The sequence below is a fragment of the Suncus etruscus genome, chromosome 15 (genome assembly GCF_024139225.1).
Source record: "Suncus etruscus isolate mSunEtr1 chromosome 15, mSunEtr1.pri.cur, whole genome shotgun sequence".
NCBI lineage: Eukaryota > Metazoa > Chordata > Mammalia > Eulipotyphla > Soricidae > Suncus > Suncus etruscus.
This window is the reverse complement of record NC_064862.1, coordinates 39,951,900-39,970,117: the sequence shown is the minus strand read 5'-3', so window position 1 is coordinate 39,970,117 and position 18,218 is coordinate 39,951,900. Positions and strand designations below refer to the sequence as shown.

General features: G+C 38.4%; 1 protein-coding gene and 1 pseudogene across 1 annotated transcript in view; one reads left to right on the top strand and one right to left on the bottom strand.

Moving 5' to 3' along the window:
• MTR (5-methyltetrahydrofolate-homocysteine methyltransferase) overlaps positions 1–18,218 on the top strand; it is a 118,794-nt gene that overhangs the window by 68,301 nt on the left and 32,275 nt on the right. The window contains 4 exon segments of the mRNA XM_049789038.1: positions 5,547–5,636; positions 7,723–7,875; positions 9,491–9,598; positions 10,745–10,845. Of these exon segments, the coding sequence (XP_049644995.1) occupies positions 5,547–5,636; positions 7,723–7,875; positions 9,491–9,598; positions 10,745–10,845 (452 nt within the window).
• LOC126030794 (guanine nucleotide-binding protein G(I)/G(S)/G(O) subunit gamma-10-like) lies at positions 4,429–4,878 on the bottom strand (annotated as a pseudogene).

Below are 18,218 nucleotides of genomic sequence, written 5' to 3'. Positions count from 1 at the left end.
GTGCAACATTCCCACCACCAATACCCACAGCTTTTACGCACATTAAAAATAAATAGAACTATGTTGTAGATATTCTTTCGGTAAAAACCTATTTAGCAGGTAACATCTTTCTGTTTTAAAGATTTTCTTTGCCTTTTTTTTTTTTTTTTCAGGAATCGAACTGGGGTCTGTTCCGGGTAGGCCACATGCAAAAAAAACACCCTACCACTCTGATATCGCTCCAGCCCCTTAGCTGGTGCATTATACCCAACTATATTCCTGATTCTGGCTCTGCCATGGGGCTTGGGGGCTCATATATTGCATCATGATCGAACTCAACCTAGCTATGTGGTAGGCAAGTGCCTGAGCCATTATTTGGGATTTTCTTGTATGGCTATGTTATGCCTGATTTCCATTACTAGACATGGTTTTATACTTGTGTACATGACAGCTGTCCATTTGTCACAAGGCTTGCAGTTCGGTTCTGTACACATTCAGTGTATAGTTGTGATAATGATGATCAGTTCCTTGTGTCCCATTTAGTTTGTGTCATTGTAGTTGTCATGGGAATTCTGTCATGGGAATTCAATTTATAGAAAGATAAGACTTTTACCTCAAGAAAACTCACTTTTTAAATTTATTTCATAGCATGATAGCAAGGAAGCCTTTCATTTTTTTTTTTAAATCAAGTGTGTTAGGCAAGTGGTAGAATGCCAACTCTGGAATGTTTTCCATCAAAATCTTAATTAAATGCTGGCAGAAGTATCAGTTTTCCTTTTCTATCAAAGAGTACGGAAATGTTCTGGAAGAAGGATAATTTAGGACTTCACTCTATCCTTATTTATCTACCTCCTGAGTGACAAGAGTGAGATTTTTAAAGCTGCTCATGTTAATCTTAGACTTAGCCAAGGTGATTCAAGTTTAGATTCTGCTCCAGTGAGCACCTGACCTTCTCTCAGTTCCCTAAAATATATATCTCAGTTTTGGTGTGAACCCAGGACACAGTGTCTACAACAAGTTCTGCTTCTGAGCTCTTGAAGACAAACCCTTTGATTCTTAGAACATTAAGACATGAATGCCGCTCACTTTTCAGTCTTAGTCTGTCTACCCCAAGGTGGGAGACTGCTTTATTATCAACCCTCAACAGAGTTTTATTGAACATCAAAAGGGCATCCTCTATAATCATGAGGCTATTCTGGGGCATTCTTAATTCATCCTTAAACAGATGTGTTATCTTATCTTTTTCTCCCTGGTCCAGATTAGATAGCTTTTTTACTTAGAAAAGATAGACCCCGGGTCCAGAGAGATAGTATGGAGGTAGGGCATTTGCCTTGCATGCAGAAGGACGGTGGTTCAAATCCCAGCATCCCTCATGGTCCCCTGAGCCTGCCAGGAGGGATTTCTGAGCGTAAAGCCAGGAGTAACCCCTGAGCTGGTTACTCACCAGGTATGACTCAAAACCAAAAAAAAAAAAAAGAAAAGAAAGAAAAGATAGATACCTTATTTGTAAGACCAGGCTCATTTGATATTTGCTTGATGTTTTGTTTGCTTGTTTTTTGTTTATTTGGGCCACACCTGGTGTCACTCAGAGGTTACTTCTAGCTATGTGTTCAGAAATCGCTCGTAGGTTGGGGGACCATATGGGATGCCAGGAGATCAAACCGCGGTTCATCCTAGGTTAGTGCGTGCAAGGCAAATGCTCTACCACTCCAGCCCTGATGTTGTAGTTTTTAATGTCAGTTTTTCTCACTGGTCTGTGTTCTCTTTTAGCATGTGTTGACTTATTTTTCAATCATGCTGAGCTACTCAGTGGTCTTGCCCAAGGTACAAAGCTGATCTGAGAGAAAACAATTGCAATGCAAGAACTTAACAATCCATCATATGGGGACCAGAGAGATAGCATAGTGGTAGGCAATTTGATTTGCATGCGGCTGACTGGGAGGGACCTGGTTCAATTCCTGGCATCCCATGAGGTTCCTCAGCCTGCCAGGGGCGCTTTCTGAGTGCAGAGCCAGGAGTAACCCCTGAGTGTCACTGGCGTGGCTCAGAAACCAATCAGTCAATCAATGAATCAATAAATAAATAAAGTCAGTCCATCATATAAGAAATTTCCTCCCTCTCTATGTAGCCACCAGTCCTTATTACATGCTATTGACCCTTTTTCAAGTACGCTGTCTACTTTCAAGGTAACTTATGGCATCATTAAGAGAATTAATAGTCAACATGTGTTTGCTTTAATAACTCAGGAATTTCCAGGTCTGTTACAATTTCTCAATATACACCAGACACAAATGCAACATGAAGAGAAGGAATCTCAGGAGGCATATAAGAATTTAGGATAAAACTTTTTGTTCATGAAAAGTGTTTTTTTTTTATTACTAATAATAAATTCTGCATTGAAGTCTTTCTTTCTTTTTTTTTTTTTTTTAAAAAAGAACTATTATAGTTTAGGTAACAATATTGTTAAGTTCTCCAAAGTTCTTCTTTATCTGCTTATGAAAAAGGGTGGTGAAAAACTAGCTGTAGTCTTCTTAGTTTTCTAACTATACTTTGTGGGGAGCAGTGGGTGCTATTAAAAATAATTCATTAGTTTTGATTCAGACTAACTTGTGATGAGCAAATTATCTTTGGTAATAAAATATTCCAAATATCAGTTTGGAGTATTAGTTTTAAGGGCTAAAGTGTATTGCCTATCTGGCTGTTGAGGCCTTGGGTATGACTTCTGCTACCAATTGGTCCCCCAGTCCACACTGGAATAATACTGGTGGTCCCTAGCCCTTCCAACCTAAGGAACACTGTTTGGGAGATAGTCCTCACTCCCCCCAAAAGTTTTAAATATTAGAGTCCATGTAGTTTATAATAAGCTTCTTTAATGTTTCTATAACAGAGGTTTTAACTTGTTTGGAAGCATTTTTTCTCTTATGGGCAGATGATGAAGCTACGGGGGGAAAGAAAGCCAGATAAGGGCATTGCAAAAGCACTGAATCTCAGTACTGTCTCCTGAGAGCAGTAGGGATTTTTCAGTTTCACACTGGATCAGATTTTTATTTTGGAAAGGCCCCTCTGGTTATAGTAGGGAAAACATGTAGGAGAATAAAATTATTCTGTGCTATAGAGAACAGAGAGCTGTGGACTATGAAAATGTAGTTAGGCAGAGTAAATTACTAAAGAGATATTATCAGTTGGAATAGATGATAAATTGAGTGTGAGGTATATATGGGGACTCAAAGGCAATACTTAGATTTCTGGGCAATTGGTGCTGCCAGTTGAAATAGAGAAAGAGCTGGTGCTTGCGCACTGTGGGTAGGGTGTTTGCCTTGCATGTGGGCTGACCTGGGTTCAATTCCCTGCATTCCATATGGTCCCCTAAGCCTGCCAGGAGTAACTTTTGAGCATTGAGTCAGATGTAACACCTGATTGCTGCTGAGTGTGGCCTAACAACAAAAACAAATTAGAAACTGAGAAAGATCATTTAATTTACCATATGAATTGTGATCTGGTGAATCCTTCCATTCCTTTGAAGTATGTTCAACATTTCAGTTTGGAATGAGCACTCCTTCAAATTCTGTAGTCTACTCATATCATCTACTAGTTGATAACATTCCTGGTTGAAATCTCAGCACATGCTTCTTGCAGCTTACCATTCGCATATATTTTCTTTTTTTTTTCCCAAGCTTTTTAAAGATTACAGACACAATATATCCATTAAAGGTGTCCCAAATTAAAGGCACATCATCAAACACTTCTAACAACATCAAGAATGCATTTATGGAGTTTGATCCCTGACAATCCCATATGGTCCCACTAACCAGGAGCCATTTCTGAGCACAGAGCCAGGAGTAAACCCTGAGCACAGCAGGGCATGGCTCAAAAAACAAAAACAAACAGAAAAAAAGAATGCATTTATGTTGTAATATATTCATTTTACTTTGATTTTAATAATATGCAAAGTTCCTTAAGTCTTATTTTAAACATTTTTTAAAAGATGAGATAATAATAGTTCTGTTTTGAAGTATAAGTACAAAGTAAAGAAACTTATAAAAGGCAAAGATTAACTTGGCTTCATACACAGATGGACAGTCTTATTACACTAGTCTTTCTAAAAAAGTTTACTGTTCCCATATAGTGTTTAAATTAAAACAAAATTTTAATTAAGAAAGTTCAAGATATCATTTGATTATTGAAGTCTATTTCTTCCAATTTTGTGTCTCATTTAGAAATTGTAAGTTCACTAGAAAAAAAATCTTGCCATGATACAAAAGTCTTATTAAGGAACAACAACGGATAAAAATTTTTTAATAAACAAGTATTTCATTCCCCAAAATGTAAATATACAGTAAACAAAACATACATAATATGCCAGGTATACAAATACAAATTTACTCATGAAAGAGGTCCATTTTGGAATTTTTGGTGATAAGGTATTTGTCTGAAGTACAGTGTTAGCCTCTCCCCCACCCCCAATGGTGCAAAATTCAAATCATTATTATTTAAATCTATTCTAGTTTTATTGGGTTAGGGTTAGGGCAAATTTCTGTATAATTCTGGCTGTAGGTCTAAGTCATAGGAAATGTCTGAAATATCTTAAAGTAATTTGACGAGAGATAAGTGTTTTCTTGAGACTTGGAGGCAGCCATTCATAATATGCACTGGAAAACATTCTTCAGCAAACTTCTTCTCTACGGTCTTCAGAGTAAAAAACAGGATCTGGGCTCCCGGAAGGGGTTACTTCCAGCTGGAACATAACTAGCAGGGCATCGGCATCCTTGCAAGCTTTCTGCATGCAGTACTGCTGAAGCTCTGCGGCACCTGGGAGACCTTGATCCTTTCCATGGCCGCCTCGAGCTTGAGCTGCTCCACCAGACGCTGCAGGGCGCTCATGCTGGCCCCGGAAGACATGGCAGCGGCGAAGCTCTCTCATATATTTTCTACCTTCCTTATGATATGTTGGAGTCCTTGAGAGCACATATGGTCTTGTATCTCTTGTGCTCACCTCCAGGGTGATGTCTGACTTGTTTTATCTCAGCTTCTCTATACATGGTTATGGGTAGTGGTGATTCTTGTTTAGAGTTCTAAAGACCTAAAGAAGGGCTATGGCTTGGTTTCTCAGACAACTCTAGAAATCTTTTGTCTGAAGTATGAATCTTTTGAAAAAGGAAGGAGAAAGGAAGGAAGGAAGGAAGGAAGGAAGGAAGGAAGGAAGGAAGGAAGGAAGGAAGGAAGGAAGGAAGGAAGGAAGGAAGGAAGGAAGGAGGGAGGGAGGGAGGGAGGGAGGGAGGGAGGGAGGGAGGGAGGGAGGGAGGGAGGAAGGAAGGAAGGAAGGAAGGAAGGAAGGAAGGAAGGAAGGAAGGAAGGAAGGAAGGAAGGAAGGAAGGAAGGAAGGAAAGAAAGAAACATGGAACATTAAGAATTATTCTTCTCTTACCTTATTCTAAACATTTGTTGAAATCCTAGTTCTTATTGATAAACTCTTTTAGGTAATGTTGATGTTTTTTTTATTTTTTTTGGCCATTAACTGGATCAGTCAGGACCTAATTTAACCCTTTCTTCATCCTATTTTAATCCAGACTCATGGCAAAGGAGGCAAGAAAGTCATTCAGACTGACGAGTGGAGAAACAGCTCTGTTGAAGATCGTCTTGAGTATGCCCTTGTAAAGGTGAGTAGTGGGAACTGGGTTCCCGGCTTATCTGGTATCATGCTGAAGGGGGTAGAGTTGACAACATCAGGCAAAAGAAATTCCAGAGACCACTCACTCCTGGGTGATTTTGATCCTAGTTCCATCACTTCTGGCATTCTGGGTAGTGTCAGGCATACTCTTGGTTGTCATAACTGGGTGTGGATGAAGTTACTTGGTGGCATCCAGACGCCATGGAGGCTGCTTAAAATTTGGCAGTACAGAGAACTGACCATTGGAACAAAGAATTTTCACTCAAAAGTTTAGTGCTAAGATTGAGAAATGTCCTTAGAGATCAAGTTACTGTTAGTCAAACGAACAAGCAAGTTCCAGATACTCTGATAACTGAGATTTGGGGCAAGATTAACAGTTCTTTAGGTCCAGTTTCCTCATTTGTGAGTGTGGAGAATTTTAAGAAAACTATTTTTATTTTTGGCTTGAGAATTTTAACATTTTAGATTTTTTTTTTCTTTTTGGGCCACACCTTGTGACACATAGGGGTTATTCTTGGCTTTGTGCTCAGAGATCTGCTTCTGGCTCTGGGGACCATATAGGATGCTTGGGATCGAACTAAGGTCAGTCCTGGATTGGCTGTGTGCAAGGCAAATGCCCTACTGCTGTGCTATCGCTCTGGCCCCAACTAGAATTTTTGAGCTCCATTATATTTGAATTTGTGGAACTGGCCAGCTTCCTATAGTGACCATTGAAAGAGGGATGCTGAAGGATTAGAACGGGATCAGTAAAGGTCAGATAAATCAAGAGAGACTTCATGGATTTGAACTTTGCCTAAGTGTCCTGCTGTTGTTATTCCTTCCTTTGCCTCATCAAATTACAATGAGAAAATATATTGACTTCTCAGGCAATACTTATATAATTTGTTAGTCATTAGGATAATAAGTAGAGTTTATCATAAATTTGAATTTTATGTACAACACTCTATCTGTGGCTGACTTACTGGGTACTTTGTATCAGTAATACCTGCTATTACTTGATATATAGAGTATAATGTCCAGAATAACCATCTAACATAGGTACTGCATATTTTAATTTAGTAAAATTAAGTTTTACAATTAGTGGTAGGAGCTAAGATTTGAATTCATAAAATCTGTTTTCTAATCCCCCACTTTCAAAATTTCTTTTAAATTTTAATGGTGAGTAAAGATACTTGGAATGTTTAAATACATTTTCTTGTTGTTGTTGGGCTATACCTGGCAGCGCTTAGAGGTTACTTCTAGCTCTGTGCTCAGAAATTACTCCTGTCAGGCTCAGGGACTATAAGGGATGCTGGGGATTGAACCCAGGTTAGCCCCAAGCAAGGCAAATGCCCTACCTGCTGTGCTATTGCTCTGGCCCCTAAAATACTTTTAACACAACATTTTAATATAACACACATCACCAGATTGTTCACTTCCCTTTGCCATTGTCTCAGTGTTCTTCAAACCTTCCCACCCCTGCCTTGTCTCCCAGTCATGGTAAGCTTGGTTCTGTAGACCAGAACTCAGTTTCTGTTGTCTTTGGTCCTTTGTTTCTCCTTTATGTTGCTTTTTATATCCCACATATAAGAGAGATCATTTTGTACCTGTTCTTCTCTTAGCTGACTTCATTTAGCATGATTCCCTGCATTCCCTCCATATTGAGGCAGGTTGTATCATTTCATCTTATAGATAAGTAGTATTCCAGTTTGTGTATATTATACCATAGTTTCTTTATCGTCATCTCTTCTGGACATTTGGATTGTTTCCAGAATTTGGCTATTGTGAATAGTGTCACAGTGAGCATAGAAATGCATATGTTTTTCCTGAATTGAATTTTTGGCCCCCTGGGATAGATTTCAAATGTGGGATTGCTGGGTCATATGAAAGCTCAATTCTTAGTTTTTGACAACTGTCCGAAAAGATTGAACCAGGCAGTATTCCCACCATCATTATGAGGGTTCCTTTTTGCTTACATCTATGCCAATATTCAAACCTCCTTTGCAGCATTTCCATGATTCATACTCTGCTGGTTGATTATACTTAAATCAAATTTTTACTTAACTTTTCTTCCTGGTTTCATTTTTGTTTTGTAGGGTATTGAAAAACACATTATTGAGGATACCGAGGAAGCCAGATTAAATCAAGAAAAATATCCTCGGCCTCTGAACATAATTGAAGGACCACTAATGAATGGCATGAAAATTGTTGGTGATCATTTTGGAGCTGGAAAAATGTTCCTACCTCAGGTTGGTAAAGAATGGGAAGAACTTTTCACAATTGAAAGAAACTGGTATTGTTTCTTAATGTTTAAAGTCTGTTAGTGTTCAGGTTTGCTCTTAATTCAAGATTGAATTAAGCTAATGTTTAGATTTGATTGAATATTTTGAAGGGCTTGTGAAGATGATATAGCAGTGATCCCTGAGTACATCTGGGAATGATCCAACTCCCCAAAATATTCTTCCTTATAAAGTTATGACCATTTGAAGTAGTAGTATACTATAAGTGACATGTTTTGCATAAAGCTAGAACTTTTATTTCAATTTGCAGCAATTAATACCAGATTACTTAATAAATAAATAATAATAAATAAATAAATGTTGGAAAAAAATAGTTGCTGAGCCATCTGGATTCAAGATTGTGAGAAAAATAAGAAAGCTGAAAAGATCCATTTTCTTATTTACCCTTTCTATGTTCAATTATTAGCTGTCAATTTTCTCTCTTAAATTTTATTCCCAGGGCCAGAGCCATAGCCTTTCACATGGCCCATCTGTGTTCAAACCCCAGAATCCCTGAGCTTGTCAGAAGTGATTTCTGAGCTCAGAGCCAGGTTACTGAAAAAGCCAAACACCCTCTCCCCCCAATTCTCTCTTTTAGATTTTAGGTTTTTTGTTTTTGTTTTTAAATTTTGGCCATACCAGTGGCCTGAACACCAGTGGTATTCAGGACTGCTCCTAGGTTGGTGTTTGGAGTTTTGTTCATGGGGAAAAACAGTTCATCTTGCAAATTTTCTATTTTTTATACTTCCACCAATGAATTTTGTGTAAAATTCTACTCTTGCTTAAGCATACATTTTAATTGTAACTGAATTATATTGCTGGGGATTGAGTAGAGAAGCCTGGATGAACTCCTGAGGGAATGCCATGACATTTAAAGAATGTATAGAATTAACAGAAATGATGGATGCCTTCTAGGCAGAGAAAAATTATTACACACAAGAAGTTCAAAGGACAGAAATTGCAATATTTGATTTTGAGTCTTGTTTCCTTCTGCTGTATTGTTTGTTGATTTTCCACCAAAAGAATTTATTTGAGGATGTCCTTAAAGGTGATAAAGTGTTATGCATGAAACCCTGACAGAACAGTACTATAAACCACAGTGCCTAAAATGAAAAAAGAGAGGCATGTGTGGGTGGGAGGTAAACTGGAAAACTGGAGAAGGGATTGGTGTTGACACATTGTGTGCCTGAAATCCATTCATGAAAAATTCAGTAAGTCATAGTGATTAAATTTTAAAAAAATGTTCTCTTATTCCTCTCAAGAAAAAAACCAATGTGAGTTACCTGAGTACAAAGTATGAATTCTTTCTTTAGCTTATGGGACCATTCCCAGACGTGCTGAGGTATATTGGGAGGTGGGATGCTACTCTCATTTCGGTGCTCAGGTATTGCTCCCAGAAATGCTCGGGGAAGCATGTGGTAGTGCTGCCCATGTGAGGTAGCCAGAATATAGGTAGTAATCCTCAGGGTTATCTTTTTCCAGTCCTAAAACATTATTTTTCATTTGTGTTAATTTTTTTTATGTAGCTGTTAAAAATCATTCAAGTTGTTTAGTAAAGATACTTGACTCTATATTTTTTTCCTAGGTTATAAAGTCAGCTCGAGTCATGAAGAAGGCTGTTGGCCACCTTATTCCCTTTATGGAGAAAGAAAGAGAAGAAACAAAAGTACTTACTGGTACTGTAGAAGAAGAGGCAAGTCAATTTTCTAATCCAGGAGGGTTCTGTGAAGAACTGGGAGGAACTGATCTGGAAGATTCTCCTTGGGTTGGGAATAGGATTGGACTGTTGTACTGTCTATGTATGTTATAGAAGATGAAAATAGAGAAATTATTCAACTCTATTACTGTCAGAATACATGGGAATTTTTTCCTTTGCACACATCTTTATGAATATTTTTATCTGTGATTTTTCCCAATAAGCCCATAATTTCAAAACAAAACCAGTACATTCATTCAGCTTCTATTGTATTTCAAGTACTATGCTAGTTTCTTTAGATCAGTTACTGACCTTGAGGTAAGTGAGTAATATATGGTTTTGGGAAACCTCTTAATTTAATATTCTCTCTATACTGGTAATGTCCTTGGCACCACTTCTGGATTCAATTTATTTCTTGTTGGCTACACCACCCTAGTAAATCATTGTGCATTTGACCTTATTTGGCTCCATGTGAAACTCAGTCTGTTTTCGCCCCTAGAATTCAGAAGTCTTAAGTGGATTGAGTTTGTGAATTTCTCAGACAGACCTCATGCTTATAAAAAATACCATTTTATTCTCATGCCTTTTTTTTTTTTTTGTCTTCTCCTTTCTACCCTCCACCCCACATCTACATTCTTGTGGAGGAGGAGAATCTGACATTGCATATAGACCAGAAGTATTGAAGATATTTGAAGATAATCCAAAGTCCTTCTGCATTGTGCTGTTATAATTGTTCATATTCTCACGTGCATTTACCAGCTCATTTCTTCCTGCCTGCCTTGTTTTCCCTTTCACCTGACTGCTAATGATAAATACTTGTCAGCTGGATATGGAGGGTTCAGAATACGGTCTTTAACTAGGGTTCGTTTTTTTTCTGTACTTGAGCTTAAGCGTTCTTTGTGGTGGTGAACCCATGACTTTGACTGACGCTCCTTGAGCTTATCAACTAGGTAGGCCTCCTTTGAACAGTTTAGTTTCTATCATCAGAGCGCATGATTTGACTTCTGCATCAGTCTTTGAACTTTATCTTGGTTGTATTAAATTGCTTTTCTATGTGGACATCTGTCTAGCTCTGAGAACAAGGTGATCTAGTCTAAAATGACTGAGAAATTCTCAGCTTCTTGGCTTTGGCTTATTCCCTAGGATCCCTACCAAGGAACGATTGTGTTGGCCACAGTTAAAGGCGACGTACATGACATAGGGAAAAACATAGTCGGAGTGGTCCTTGGCTGCAATAACTTTAGGTAAGTTAAAATTCATTTTTTTCCAACCCCTACTCCTCTCTTACTTTAAATTAAGAGCAACAGGATTATTTCTTATTAGTGATAGAGGTGGGGTATGAAGTGGATTTTAGAGGTTGCTTTAAATTTTTTTTATTACATCTTAGTATTTTGTACAAGAACCTATCTTTTCAAGTAAGGAATATTAGTATCTGTTTAATCTGTGTTATTTTCAAAAAGCAGACAGCAGCAAAAATGATTCAAGTAGCATTCAAACAACGTAGAAGCTTTCTGGGAATTACCAGTGGGCCAGACAGCCTATAAGAACATTGAACTTCTTGCCCTTAATCAGTAGCATAGAACATGCCCCTTTTACTTTTGATAAATTGACTTATAAATTGGAGTTGAAATCTTATATGATCTTGGTTAAGATTTTTTTGAGGTTCTGGGTAACACATGAGAGTACTCAGGGTTTACTCCTGGCAGAACGTGGGAGACCATATGTAGTGATGAGGATAACACATGGGTTGGCTATATGTAACACAAGCATCCTATGTGCTGTACTGTTGCTCTGGCCTTAAATGGAGGTTTTTGTTTTGTTTTGTTTTGTTTTTTTTGGGGGGGGAGGTTTGGGTCACATCTGGCAGTGCTCAGGGGTTACTCCTGGCTTTACACTCAGAAATCACTCCTGGCAGGCTCAGAGGACCATGTGGGATACTGGAATTCCAACCATCATCCTTCTGCATGAAAGGCAAACACCCTACCTTCATGTATCTCACTGGCCCCTTAAATGGAGTTTTAGCAGAAATCTTTGACTTTATGATTCTCATTGCTTTAATTAATCAGAACTATGCATTATTTCTAGGTAATGATGAAACTAGTTTGGAATTTTTGTTTTGTATTTGTTTGGGGGGGCCACAGCTAGCAATGCTCAGGGATTACTTCTGGTTCTTTATTCAGAGGTTAGTTACTTTCGGAAGACTTGGGATATCATATGGGATGTTGGGGATTAAAGTTAGGCCAGCTACCTGTAGGATAAGTACCCTCCTCATTGTACATAGAAAATCTTTTTGATATGGCTCACTGTTAATGAAAAAGTATTTAGCACAAAGGCATTTCTGTGTGAGAGCTAATGACCTACAGTGAGTGTGCACTTTGGTTAGATTTCAGCGTATTATTTGTAATAAAAGCCTAATATCACTAATGTCTTCTCTGGTCCATGTCCAATCAACAGTCCTTTTGCGTCATGGACTTCTTTCCAATGTCAAGTTAAGAGAAACTTAACTGCGGTTATACCTGTCTCCACTTTGAGTTTTCTTCTGCTGTGAGCTGACTCTGTCAGCTTAAGTCCATTTCCTACCCTCCTCATTATCAACTTTGTTGTCAAGTTTCTAAATGTTTCTAAAATGTAACTGCATATAGTTCAAAGAAGCTGAGATGGAAGTGCAGTGCAAGGATGTCTGTTATTTGGCTACCAACTTACTGGCAAAAGGTTTAATATTCTAGTCTAGTTCTGGAAATTAAGAAAATGGTTTTGAAATCTATCTATCTATCTATCTATCTATCTATCTATCTATCTATCTATAGTTTTATAAATAGAGAAATATATTTGGAGATGTAGTACAGTAAGGACTTACCATGAGGCTTAGCTTGTAAGTACTTGAATAAAGTATTTCCTAAAATTCATGACATCTGCTTTTATATTCTCTTTTCAAATCTATTATTGGTTTCTATTTGCCTGTATCAGAATTACTGAAGATATATTTCAAATTTCAAATCTTTCGAGAGCATCTTCTATATACCAAACACTGTACTAGGTACTCCAAAGTGGTTTAGTTGACTTTTCTCCAAGTTTAGTATTTAACAAACTAAATATACAGGTGAGTATTCTATTATGATAATGGGACAGAATCTGGTTTTTTTTTTTTAATGTTGCTTTTAGATAACTTCTTTAAAATAATTCTTGATATATGATTGCAATGTGTTTATCATTTTTCATTTCCATCAGTGGATAAGTAGCTGAGAGAATTGTACTAGGAATGTTTTTTTCTCTAGTAAAGACATCTTAAGAGGCCAAGAAGAACTATGGCATTTCTCCAAGGTGCTACTGGAATTTAATGTCAACAGTTGTGAAAGCTTGTTTATTAAGCCTGAGGCTTTCCTACAGCATATCCAGTTCCAGTCTCTTGTGCATTGAAGGTCTGCTTGGTTACCTTTGCTAGTTAGTCTAACAGGAGAAATATCCTTTGTGGAAACTATTCTTTTTGCAAAAAGCAACTTATTATGCACACTTCTAATCAGGTCAGACACACCTTTGTGTCTGATTCTATAACACATAGACTTCTGGAATTAGTGAGTTTTAATTTTATGCTGTTATTTAGACAAATATTCTGGAGGTCTGACTTATGTTCCTAAAAGTATACATGTACTAAATGTCAGCATTCTAGGCACAATACTAAGGCAAATCACCTATTCCGCAAGAGATCAGCAAACTATCCTCTTCCAAATTCTACACCAACTTTCTGGATCTTAGATCTTTGCCTTGATGCAGGAAATCTCATAAAACAATACGATTGTGTGTGTGTGCTGTGTGTGTGTGTGTGTGTGTGTGTGTGTGTGTGTGTTTGAGAGAGAGAGAGAAAGAGAGAGAGAGGAACAGAGATAAAGAGAGTCAGAGATAGAAGAGAATAATAAGGGATAATTTTATCCAGACAGAAAACATTTTTTTTTTTGTTTTATTTTGTTTTGGGGCTATACCCAGAGGTACTCAGGACTTATTCATGGGTCTGTGTTCAGACCCACGTGGAGCTCAGAAGATTACATATGGTGCCAGGGATCAAACCCAGGTTGCTACATGCTTGCAAAGCACCTACTTGCTGTATTATCACTCTGGCCGTAGACCAAAAAATATACGTATTTTTGTTGGTTATTTATTTAAATAAGTTCTTTAATTGAATCACTGAATCATAGAGTTGTTCATAATTGAGTTTGTCATACAATGTCCAGTACCCTTCACCAGTGCACATATCCTGCCACCAATGCCTCCACCTTTCTCCCTGCCCTCCACTGTTGCCTTGCCTAAGTAGCAGGTGTTTTTCTTCTCTCTCTCTCTCTCTCTCTCTCTCTCTCTCTCTCTCTCTCTCTCTCTCTCTCTCTCACTCTCTCTCTCTTTCTTTTTATCTTTTAGATACTGTAGCTTGCAACATTGTTACTGAAAGGATAGCATGCATATAATATCTCCTTTCAGCATCCAGTTATTGAGTGATCATTTCCAACTATCATTGTCATAGCAGTTCCTTCTCTGCACAAATTGCACTCCCTTGCTATTTGTGGCAAGCTTCCTACCTTGGACCAGTCCTCCTGGCTCTCATCTATATTGTCTCTGGATATTATTATCATCTTTTTTTATATCCTGCAGTGAGAAAATATTTTTTTAAATAGATTAATGCAGGGCCTGAGAGAGAGAGAACAGTGAATAGGGTACTTGCCTTGCACTCAATCAACCCAGGTTCAATCCCTAGCATCCCATATGAACCTCTGATCCTGCAGAGTGATTCATGAGGGTAAAGCCCTTTGTACCACCAGATGTATTCCAAAAACAAAAATGAGTGGAGGGGCCTAATGCACTAAATTTTATGGTGCAATGCAGTTTGCCAATTCCAGAATTTAAATTAATCTAGGAATATATCCTTTATGAGTTTACTAATATCTAACATTTGTTTGCCACAAATTTACATGACTGACTTTTTCCCCATTGGTGCTGGGGCTTGAACCCAGGGTCGCATATATGTAAGATATATACTTTACCACTGAGCCACAGCTCCAACTCATTATCTTTCTTTATTCTTCCTCCCATCCCCTATTTTTCTTTCATCCATTAATTTTTAATGGTGCTTTAAAATTGAATTACTGTGAAGTTGCAAAATTATTTATGATTGAGTTTCAGGCATAGTGTTTCAACACCAATCACTTCCCCGGTGTCCACTTCTCTCCACAAATGCCCCCTCCCCAACCCCATTGCCTCCTCCTCACCAGTCTGCTTTTCTGAGAGGAGGGTTTTTCTTTGCACTATGGTTTACAGTACTGTTGCTGATAGGGTTTCATATATAGGACTTTAACATCTTTCAGTGTTGCCTCCTCCTACTTTGATGCTTCTCTCCACCATAGATATTGTTCTCTCCCTATCCTCCATTCCCCTCAAGTGGCATGTTTTCTACTGAATATCAGTTCTCATGTTCTTTGTTTCCCTTGTCTTTGGATATTCATTAGTCCATCATGATGCTTCTTTTTTTTTTTTTTTTTTTTTTGGGTCACACCCGGCGGTGCTCAGGGGTTACTCCTGGCTGTCTGCTCAGACATAGCTCCTGGCAGGCATGGGGGACCATATGGGGCACCGGGATTCGAACCAACCACCTTTGGTCCTGCATCGGCTGCTTGCAAGGCAAACGCCGCTGTGCTATCTCTCCGGGCCCATCATGATGCTTCTTTATATACCACATGAGAGAGAGAATTCTGTGTCAGTCTCTCTCCCTCTGACTAACTTAACTCAGCCTGATACTCTCTAGGACCCTCTATGTAGCAGCAATTGCACGATTTTATCTTTTCTTACAACTGAGTAATATTCCGTTGTGTATATGTACCACTTCCATATTCAGTTATCTATTCCTGTACACTTGGTTGTCCATATTTTGGATATTGTGGCTATTTCTGCAAGGAATATGAGAGTGCAAATACATGTTCTCTGTTTTGTTTGTAGGACCTTGAGGTATTTTTTAAAGGAGAGGAATTGCTGGTTCAAATGGAAACTCAATTCCTAGATTTATTTTAGAAATCTTCATATTGTTTTTCAGAAAAGCTGGACCAATTGACATTCCCACCAGTGGTGAATGAGCAACCCTTTCTCCCTAAATCCCTAACAGCACTGGTGTTCTTTTTGATGTGTGCCAGTTACTGTGGCATGAGATATTTCACTGTTGTTTTGATTTACTTCTCCCTGATGATTAGTAAAGCATTTTTATGTACCTTTTAGTAATTTGTATTTCTTTGAGGAAGATTCTGTTCATCTCCCATTTTTTTTGATAGGGTTGGATTTTATTTTGTAAAGTTCTATCAGTGTCTCGTATATCTTTGATATTTATTAGTCCCTTATCAGATGAGTATTGAGTAAATAATTTTCCCCATTTTGTGTGCAGCCTTTTTATCCTGGTCATTGTTTTCTTTTAGGTGCAGAAGCTTCTTTAATGTAGTAGTTTTGCTTATTTATTTTGCTTCCACTTTCTTGGCCAGTGGTGTTTTTTTATCCTTGAAGATGCCTTTAGCTTTCATATCATGGAGTGTTCTGCCTTTGTTTTTCTTTTTGTACCTTAATGGTTTCAGATCCGATCTCAAGGTCTTTAAACCATTTTGATTTGACTTTCATGCATGGCATTTGTGTGTGTGTGTGTGTGTGTGTGTGTGTGTGCGTGCGCGCGCGCGTGCATGTAACTGACCAGTTTTCCCAGCACCACTTGTTGAAGAAGTTTTTCTTGCTCCACTTCATATTTTTGCTCCTTTATTAACGATCATATATCTGATGATATGTCTCAGATTCAACTCTTTTCCGTTGATCTGAGGATCTGTAACTACTACAGCTTTTTTTTTTTTTTTTTTTTTTTTTGGCTTTTGGGCCACACCCAGTGACGCTCAGGGCTTACTCCTGGCCATGTGCTCAGAAATCGCTCCTGACTTGGGGAACCATATGGGATCCCGGGGGATCAAACTGCAGTCCTTCCTAGGTTAGCCATCTGCAAGGCAAATACCCTACTGCTGCGCCACCACTCCGGCCCCCAACTTCCTTTTTTTTAAGACTTAAAATCCTCTCTTCTCTTATTTCCTCATGCCATCCCTGTTAGTTGTACTTTCAGTTTTTCCAGAAGCTGTCCATTGCCCATAATGCTCATGGTGGGCTAAACCATTATCAGCTGTTGCCTGCAGGCAGTCTTCCTCCAGGGAACAGCACATCCAAAATCAATCTGCTGGGGCCAGAGAGATAGCATGGAGGTAAGGCATTTGCCTTTCATGCAGAAGGTCATTGGTTTGAATCCCGGCATCCCATATGGTCCCCCGTGCCTGCCAGGGGCGATTTCTGAGCATGTAACCCCTGAGTACTGCCAGCTGTGAACCAAAAACAAACAACAAAAAAGAAATCAATCTGCTGAACAATTCAGAATTCTTCATTTGTTGTTTGAATCTTCCAAAGACTTCCTTCACTCTGGAAAACCCCAAAACACTTTTATTTACCTGGGAATATTTTTTTAATATTGGGGCCTGAACTAGTCAATAAGTCATAATCTCTGAAGAAGAGAATCCTCACTTCATTTGTTTGTTTAACTTTTGGGGAGAAAAGCTCCTCTAATGATTCCAATGCGCAGTCTAGATTCCTTCATTGATCGAACTGCCTGCAACTTTCTCCTTCCATTTATATTCAGCCACTGGGTCATTTTGTTCTGCCCCAGCTAAGGCAAGCACACAGGTAAGTTGTTTCTGAAAGAAGCATGGCTTTAAGGATTGAACGCACAATGATACTTGCCTCATACCAAGAATTTTTAATTCTATTTTTTATATGTAAAAGTTGGGGCCAGAGAGAGAGCACAGTGGTACGGTGTTTGCCTTGTAAGCGATCAACCCAGAACCAATGGTGGTTCAAATCCCGGCATCCCATATGGTCCCCCAAGCCAGCCAGGAGTGATTTCTGAGTAGAGAGCCAGGAGTAACCCCTGAGTGCCATCATTATGGCCCCAAAACAAAACAACAAAAAGTAAAAGTCATCCTTGAATTATAAGCCTTTTGTTTTGCTCTTGCAGCTCTATGTTATTTTGCTTATTTGTGGGGGGGTAATTGGGCCACACTCAGCAGTGCTCAGGGAGTATTCCTCTCTCTGTGTCAGTTTATCCCAGTGCTCAATAGACCATAAATGGTGCTGGAGGCTCAGCTGCTTATAAGGGCAAGAACCTTACTGGTTGTATAATCTAGCTCTCCCAGTCCCCTTACTTTGTTATATTTGCAAGTTTTATTTGGTCATTGTTTAAAAAAAGATTTGGTCACCACACATTTTCAATATGCTAATCTGAAACTTCTCCTAATGTAGATGGTTTTTGTCTCATTCCTACTATTACCTACAGTGCCACATCTGCACAGAAGTCCTGAATATGTTTTCTTCTAGGTTAATACCAAAGTATACCAATGAATACAGTGATGTTTCAAAATAGTTTCCTTACTGATAATGTCATATATATATATTTCTATATTTGAAAAAAAATTTTAAGTAAACGAGACTGAAAAATCTAAAATAATGAAAGAGTATGTACTAAGAAGTAAGTCTCCTTTCTGCCACTTGGGTCTAGCATGCAGCAAATAAT